We start from the raw sequence: 9,279 nt of genomic DNA, 5'->3' as shown, positions 1-9,279 counted from the left end.
CTATTCCCGAATTTCTCTCTTCCCCTTCGCCTTCTTCATCTCCTTATGCCTTCTATCTTCTGCTCTGCTCGTTCTTTTGCTCTGCTCTGTATTTCTAATCCTATCAATGGTATCAAAGCAGGTCGCTTCAATGGCCAACAATAATTCTTCTTCATCCACATTCGATGATGAGTGGGTTCAGAAGACTACCTTCACCAATTTCAACTCAAATCGAGACGAGGATCTGATGAGGGAGCTTGTGCAAATGAAACAAATGGGAATGCTGGTTGAGTTTCAGGTTTGGTTTGACAAACTCATTGGTAAGGTAGTCTTACCTGAGAATCTGCAATTGAACTGTTATTTAAGGCCTCTTGAGCCTGAAGTAGCTAGTGGAGTTAAGCTTTAAAGACGGTAAAATCTATGGGAAGCTAAGAAACTTGCTCAATCTGTTAACCGAGGCCTCCAACTCTCACTGAGTGGCCACAATGTCAATTATTCACCGCCAACAACAGCTAATAAAAAAAAAAAAAAAATCTGAGTGTGTAGAAGTCATTGGTCACTAATCCATCTGAACCTTGTGATAAGGGTACTCCTGATTTAAAGCAATCATTAGTCGTTACAGTGCAAGTCGAGGGTAATCATCCTACCGAATCAACCATGCTGCCAACCAATGACGATAATGATGAAGAGATGGTTTTCGTCATTTTTAGTGATTCACAATCTCACCATTAAGGGTTCAAGTTTGATGCAGCCCAGCGATGATATGGAATCCATTTTCCTTCTTCCATCCCCAACTTTCTTCCTTGGTGTTATGACTGACCTTATGTATTTTATTCTTCCTTAGATAAAACATTGCTGGTTTGATTCTGTTCAAGGAGAAGAACTTATGGATTATGCCCTTAGGCTCAATTTCCTTTCACACTTTTTTTGTTTCTTCTTTTCAAGGGTCAGTACTGGCACTGATAGGGTGTATTCGAGGATTTCCTGGTAGATGATCTTCAATCCGGGTATTTCACTTTTTATTTCTAGCTGGATTTACCAAATAATAGAGTTTGAGGTTTGGGCTCTAAAGCGTTTCCCTGCATTCATTTTCTCCATTTGAGCTTGTTACTTGGAGTTTGCCGTATTATATTTGCCCCAGACCAAGTTTCTTAAATTAGTGGATGCACCACCTCAATCCTTCATGTTGCTGTCAATTATCTCTCAATAAATTGCTTATTGTTGTAGCTTGCGGGCCTTGCAACCATTGAATATTGGGTTTCTTCATTTAACTACTATACTTCATCATGTTTATAGTGATAATAGGATGCCTTATTTCTCTACTGTGAATCTGTGACATTTGGTTTTGGAAATGACAAGAGATATTGGGATTGGAAATCAATGGCTGCCATTCAATCCTCATTTGTTATTGCTCCACTATCAACTTTGACATTGCTGGGTGTTGGACCTTTGCTTGTGATATCACTACCCCACAACCAAGAGAAAGAAAATGGTGCAAATTTCAAGATTGGAGGAGGGAGATCTTGAAGCATGACAAACATGGACGAGAGCTGGGCTTAAAAATTAAAAGACTTTTAAAACCATCACTTATAAGCTGGATAAAAAAGACTAGCAGCTTCGGCTTACCCTTACACTCATCTGAGGAAGGAGGATTCGAAGCTGAAGGCATAAATGAAGAAAACTAGGGAATGTGTGTGTATGAAGCTGAGTTTAATTCAGAATAAATTTGAATTATCTGCCCTTGAGGGAAGAGAAAAGTTTGGGAAAAAAATAAAATCCCCGAAAGAGACACAATATTCCGTCTCAAATACCAACTGATCTGGTCATTTCTATTAGATTAATATTTAACTTTGAACAATCTTTCGAAACAAATGTGATAGAAAAGTGGTTGGGAGGTTTTTTGTTTTCTTATATCTTATTTATTTATCCGATATTTTTGTGTGATATTCAAGAATCAAGATTGATGTTTTCATTAAAAAGAAGAAGAAGAAAGATTGATGTTTTCATAATTGGAGATCAGAGAGACTCGATGAGACTAGAGTACTACTACTCGTCATTATTGTCAAATTCACGAGTTCAATCTTTGAGTTTATTAATTTTACATTTAGTTTATAAAATTGCATCAATTTATTCATAAACTCAGACTATATATAAACTTGGTTATAACTCATAAGTTGACTTTTTAAATTTATCATTTTTACATTTCTAACATACAAAAATGTGTCAACTTGCTCTTAAATTTGGACTAGATATAAACACAATTAAACTTATTAAACTCATTGATCTTTTCACTGAGTTGAGCAAGTTAAGTATATGCTGTGTAAAACTCAATTCATGACCTGGTTCAAATAAAAATAAAACTAAAAAAAGCTAAAACTAATATCAATAAAAATGAAAATAAGAAATACCAAAAATAAGTTGCCATATTTCAAAACTCCTATGTTGAGTTTGATAATTTATCAATATATATGAATTTAATTTCAATGATTTATATTTGAGACATTTAAATCAAAGTTGGTTATATTTTATATTTTAATTATTTAATTATATATTTTTAATAGCTATTATGATTAGTCTAGGCTGGAGTGATAATATCCCAAAGTTTTTAGGACAGCTAGTGATGGACTAAAAAATAAAGATTAATTCTTATGAGTTTAAAATTTGAATTTGCATTCCCATTATAAGTTTACTTGTACTCACGAGTTTGATAAGCTCAGTATCTATTACCCATAAATATAATACCTCTATAGAAATTTCTAAACACGCACCCCATTTTTTTTACATTGATCATAGTAATAAATTTGATAAAAAAATTAAATGTATATAAAAATTATTTGGATTCTCAAATATTGTTAGGAATGAAAAGTGATGGCTGAAATGGATAGAAGTTAATATTGTTAGGAATGAAGAGCGATAGCTGAAACGGACAAAAAGTAATGGAAGAGCACTACTTAATTTAAACTTCAAATCTTAAATTTATATATACTTTTTCTTCATTTTATATTAGTTATCAAGTTTAATTTTATCTAATGTTAGATTTTTTACACCGACTCAAGTTTACTCAAACTTGGACAACTTTACAAATATCCATTATACTTTCAATATGAAATTTGCTTGTATATTGAGATAATTGGCATGAGCAAAAAGCATTACATGGACAAGAGATTAGGCATCTATACATAGATTGATTAGTAATTTAAATCAACACCAAGTATAAGATTTATATTTCAAATTGTGAATATTCTTTACATTATTGAAGGCATGAAAATGAGCCCACCACCATCTATATCATAGTTTATAGATTGCAATTTTCAGATGCTTTTTGGTACACATACCGCTTAGCAGCAGCAACATAAGCACCTAAATTCAAAACCCCTAAACCTGCAAGAAGATAATAATAATAATCAAGGCGTGAGCTATTCAGATTATTCCCCAGCCATCTTCCTCTGCTTGCTTTTTCCACAATAGATATAATACCACTACTAACAAAGCTTCCAATCCCAAAATTACCAAGATAAAATGCAGCTCCTATGCTTCTCATAGACTCTGGCATTTGATCGTAAAACAAATGTTGAAGCCCTATGATTCCAAAAACATCAGCAACCCCACATATGATATATTGAGGAAGCAACCACCAAACCCTAATTGGCACGATTGCTTCAGAGTCGTCCAAGAGATTGTGATCTCTTACTACTTTAAGCCTTTTGGCCTCAACTAGGGCGGCCACAAGTATGTTTAAAATAGAAATGAATAGTCCAATGCCTATTCTTTGAAGTATTGTAATTCCTGTGGGTTTGCCCGTGAATTTTCTGATCGGAGGCACTAAGAATCTGTCATAGATTGGGATTATGATAATGGTGGCGAGGTTAGGGAAGGCTAAGAGTGATGCTGGAGGAATGTTGAAGTGGGGTCCAATGGATCGATTCATTGTACTGCCTTGTTTGGTGAAGAAGGTGCCCACTTGAGATCCAATTATACTATTGTACAAGCATGTTATCCATATGGGTATGAGGCCAAACACTAGCTTCATCTCTTCTACTTGGTTTAATGTGCATAGCCTCCAAGGGTTTCTTCTATTGCTTGATGCGTCCGTATCATCAATTACCATCGCCTTGTCCAAATAGCTGAAGCATTTCAAAAGTGCAAGACTCAGTATATTTTATTCGATTCATGTAATATGCAGATAAAATGACTAAGTAACTTAATACAACAAAAAAAAATGCTACATATTAATCATTGAGAATTGGGAATATAGATCAACCATCAAGCTACTTGCTTAAGCCTATATATATGTTTTTGGACTTGAGCTTTGAAAATTGAGATATTTTAGTACAAAAGAACTTGTGTTCAACGCATTTAATTTAAACCTGAAAAAATAGACTCGAGCTATCTATTTAAGCTCATACTTGTTTTCGTAAAAGAAACTGTGATTATATTTTCTTAGGTAAAAGTACAAATTTAACCATAAATTACTTTTAATGAAGTACCTGATATCCTATATCATGAGCTGGTGTAAAATAAATTATTAACTAAGAAAAACTAAACACCCAACATCTTCAGTTAAATTTGACCGTCCATGACTTTACTCTAAGTTGTGGGTCCACATTTCTTTACATATTCTTTTACCCTCTCCTCCACGTCCGCGTTGCCATGGGAGAAGCTTATGTGTAGTTGTAGTTAGAGTGGTTAGCTTGAACTAACCTATTTTTATTTATAGGCTAGCCTGCTGGTCACCCAACTCTAATTCAAGTCTAAAATGAATTAATTTAAATGACAATTATATATGAGACTTCGTTAGAGTACCTAAGATGTTCCGTGCGAACATGAGTCAGAGATTGAGGCTCCATAAGTATATCACCACTGGCAGTATCTCCATAGCAAATACCTCTTCCATGGCGCGTCTCATCGACGTGCCTCTTCCGAACCGCTGCTACTACCACTTGTGCCATCGTCGTGAAAGGGCTTCCCATAGGCCCTTGTTTTTTGTACCTCCTTATCCCTAACAAGAAAATACCAAATGCCACCGCCATAGCCACTGCTGCTATGCCAAACCCTACGTCCCATCCAATATTATCCTAAATTTACAAAATACCAACCAAAAAATTTATAACTAAGATTAATAAAAAAGAGAAGCACAGAAAAATATCCGTTCTAGTCATTTTTCTAAGAAAAAAAGTAGTAATTAATTTTTTCTTGCTGGACTTCACAAATTAAAAAAAATTGATAATCCATATTTTAGTTATTTCACCGAAAAAACAAGTCATTTTTCAAAAGAAAATAATATCTAACTTTTTATTGTTGGACTTTACTCATAAATTTTAAAATAAGGATAAATTTTGCAAAAAATAAAAATGACGCAAGTCCCTAAAAAAATAGTAATTGAATGAAGAATAAATACCTGGACATAAGTAACACCAACGGCGGCAACTAAAGCACCAATGACAATGCCTAAGAACCACCAATTGAAGAAGGAGGTCTTAGCTATTCTCTCTTCAGGCGATGAATCGTCGAACTGATCTGCTGCAAATGTTTGAATGCATGGCTTGTGCCCTCCTTCCCCAATCGACAATACGTAAAGTGCTAAGTACAACATTAATCTTCGACTGTGCACAGGAATCAATGACGACGCTGATATTGTCAACAAAACCGTTCCCTGCGCGTGCATACGTTTTCTCCAACTTAAATCAATACACGCATATATATAGGGAAAATATAAAAATATGTCCTTGTACTTAATTGATTGCGTTTTGCTTTCTATAGTTTTATTTTGTTTAGTTTGGTCTATATCAGCAACGTTAGTCTCTTCACTTGGAATATGAAATTTTAGACTTTGCATCCATTCTTTTTAATATTTTGAATATTAAATTTATTTCATTCTTTTTCTAAACTTTGTTGGAATATTAGAGGTGATTATGTGTTAATCACTTGGTTGTTAGTGACCATAGTGTATATATAAAGACACAACTTTGGATTAGAAATTAGGAAGGTTAACTTAGTCCTCATCATCTCACCTTAAAGTATAGGGTTTAATGTTTCATCCTGTAGTTTGGGATTGTTCTACAATCCTTCAAGTGAAGGATTCCCTTTCTTTGTAATGTCGTATTGTGTTCGTCAATGAAATATGTTCGGTCTCTTCTTAATCTCCCTAACAGACTTACATCTAAATTTTTCAACTTTTTAACTCAAAGCAGTTTTTTAATGATTAAATTATGTTTAAAATTATTTTTTAAAAAAATTACCCCTAACCAAAGAATTTTGCTCCTCCAGGACTCTAATTTTAAAAATGCACATAAAGATCATGAGTTAGCATTAACAGAGTTAGTTTTGTTAACATGTATTTAACTCTATTAACCCATTTACTAACATATATTTAATCCTGCCTTCATCTCCCATATTCTGTTTAAGCCAAATGTAAAAGAAATTTTTTTCCTATTTACATTTTATTTTTAATCATGTCTTTGGTCAATTTATTTATATGTTATTAGCATCTTTTTATCATGTTAACAAAAGATATTAGCAGAATTACAATGAAATTACCTCTATCAGTACCAACTTATGGTCACTATGTGAATTTTTAAAATTATGACTAACCTTACAAACTGATCAAACTAAAGAGATTGAAAATAACAAAATAAAACTATAAAGACTAAAAAAAACACAATTAAAGTACAAGAACTTAATTATAGAGTCGGGAATAAGGGTCGACCTTGGAGACATTGTTTAAATAAGGGTTCAGATTTTAAAAATTATTTCTTTAAAGTAACCGGGCTTTAGGGCGTAACCCTAATAAACCCTGTAAAAAAAAGCTCAGGCCTGGGCGGCCCTTCAGGCCTTGTCATATTTTTTTAATGGAACAACAAACGCACGCTTGAACTTTGAAATCACAGACTTGTTGCCTGAAGCCCTCCCTAGTCCTAATTTTTGAATCGTGCATGAACCCTAATCACTCCTCACCTTGAACCTAAGGTCGCTTTTCCCTCAGCCTCATGCAATTGCCCTTGCCCCTTCGTCTCACGCCACTTGTTCTTACGATATATCTAAATATTTTGTCTTGTGATATATGTGAGTGCGTATATTTAATAATGACACAATTTTGTTAATATTTATTGTAGGTGAGAAAGAAGTGATTGAAGAGTATATTGACATTGAAGTTCCTCCACCTTCAATAAGTGAACCTACTTTTGAGGGTTCTAATGTTTTATTTATAGATGAGGAGGATTTAAGTTTTGATTGATGAATGGTATAATTAATTTAGATTTCTAAATATGTGTTGTTCAATTTCTAAAAAATTATGAGGATTTTAATTTTTTTTAAATTTTAAATATTTTAATTAATATATAGTGGTTAATTTTATTTAAATTTTTTGAAATAGGGCTTAAGAGCTCGACCCTGAGCCCTTCAAATAAGAGCTAAGCCTCAAAAATGGGATTAAAATTGGAGAACTGGGCTTAAGGGCTCAAGCCCATAAGGGTCGAGCCCGCCTATTTTTTCAGCTCTACTTAATTGTCATGTTTTTCCTATCACATACTAGCCAAACAAAATAGTTTACATATATATATATATATATATTTAAACGTGAAATTTTAAATTCAAATTTAAATTTATCAATCTAAATGCTACCATACCATTGTTGACATTTGGGATGAAAGTAATTAGTGGGTATAGATGTAAATACCGAGAGATAGATGATGGAGGCGAAGATAATGGTCATGAAACGACCGAGATATGAATCAGCAATGAAGGCTCCGACCAAAGGAAACACAAAGGAGACACCACCCCATATGTTGACATTCTGTGCAGCTGTCACTATTGGCTCTTTCAAAACATTTGTGAGGTAACTTATCAAGTTTCCAACTAAACCATAGTACGCTAGCCTCTCTGCCATCTCCACAACTGCATATATGCATACATTTCAACAAAATTAATTATTTTATTTTTAATTAAAGTCAAGTTTTGAGCTTCAATTTAGAATGAGAAAAGAAGAAGAATTTAGGGGCTATTCGGTCGTTGCTGAAATTTAAGGATGAGAATAGAATGGAATAAAAAAAATAGAGGAAAAAATAAACTAAATTACCCTCTTTATCATGAGAAGCATAACAAAATTTAATATCATATAGAATCACCACAACTGCTACAGACATCATGAATCATGAACATGGTTGAACTATCTCCCCTCCATATTATGATCATTTTATTTTTGCATTTTATTTCTTTATTTCACTTCATTCTCATCCTTTCCAGCAAAATAAACGGGTTCTTAAATATGAGATATGTGAGCAAGAAAGTTAGAAAGAGAGAATATACATATGATGAAGATGGCAGAATTCCAGCCACCTTTGGAGGGTTTGTTATCATCACTTGAACAGTTGACTTTTACCGGAGATTTGTTGCTATTCATAGCCACTTAATTAGCTACGAAACGCAACCTAAAATCTGAAGAAACCTTGTGAGGTTGTGTTTGATCTCAACTAGATATGTTTTAGCTAGCTTTGATAGTTTGTGTGTGCGTGTAGATGTGAGTGTTAGACATACGATATACTTCAGGGTTATGTATATATACACCAATAAATAAATTGGCAGGGGTCAATCAAATTAGGCTTTAAAAGTTAACAAAGGGTTAGTATTTTTACTAGTCACATCTTAAAATGGCATGCTATAATTAGCAGACATCAATGCTTTGATTTGATTAAGAATTATTATTTCAAGTCTTTAAAGGTACAAATAGCCAAGATTCCTTTGTCTTTCTTTTTCTTTTTTTTTCTTTTTTAAATTCCAAGTTCTTACTCTTGCTATTGAAAGGATACGAGAGATTTTCTACCAATCACATATTTTTTAGTCGCCTCTCTCCAAATATATTAATACATGTAATTTAAATTTATAGGAAGCTGTACAATATAATATAGACCAGAAACTCAAGCGAACAAAATATCATGCATGTCAATTTATCAACGAATTTACTCTTCATGAGAAGCCTATGAAGACTTAATTTGGAGGCCCCAAGTTCAAGTACCAATCAGAAATAAAATATCAGTTGATTAATTAACATCGTTAATTATTCTTGCGAGAAGGGGATCATTGATAATTCTCTTACTTAACGTCAACAAATAATTAAATCACCCCGAACACCTACTCGAATTGTATTAATCATCATCACATCTTAAAATGGTTTGAATTTATTACCATTGAATACTAAGTTTTTTTTAAAAAAAAAAAGATTAAAATAAGAGGCAAAAGAACTTAGAGAAAGAATATATTAGCTAGACAGGCATTGTCAAATGTGGTTGGTTTTCATCCTGTCTT

The 9,279-nt window shown here is 33.2% G+C and overlaps 1 protein-coding gene across 1 annotated transcript; it reads right to left on the bottom strand.

The window, feature by feature from the left end:
* Positions 1 to 3,274: 3,274 nt before the first annotated feature.
* Positions 3,275 to 8,377, bottom strand: LOC129298685 (protein NRT1/ PTR FAMILY 5.4-like). The gene is made up of 5 exons (XM_054937104.1): positions 8,284 to 8,377; positions 7,655 to 7,872; positions 5,378 to 5,632; positions 4,783 to 5,054; positions 3,275 to 4,103 (listed from the first exon to the last, which is right to left on the bottom strand). Exons 1-5 carry the CDS (start codon positions 8,375 to 8,377, stop codon positions 3,275 to 3,277), a joined length of 1,668 nt encoding a protein of 555 aa, XP_054793079.1.
* Between the last annotated feature and the right edge of the window lie 902 nt (positions 8,378 to 9,279).

Source organism: Prosopis cineraria, unplaced genomic scaffold, assembly GCF_029017545.1.
Source record: "Prosopis cineraria cultivar Desert tree isolate PC_DT_omini unplaced genomic scaffold, ASM2901754v1 PC885, whole genome shotgun sequence".
Lineage (NCBI taxonomy): Eukaryota > Viridiplantae > Streptophyta > Magnoliopsida > Fabales > Fabaceae > Prosopis > Prosopis cineraria.
This window is presented reverse-complemented; position numbering and strand designations above follow the sequence as displayed.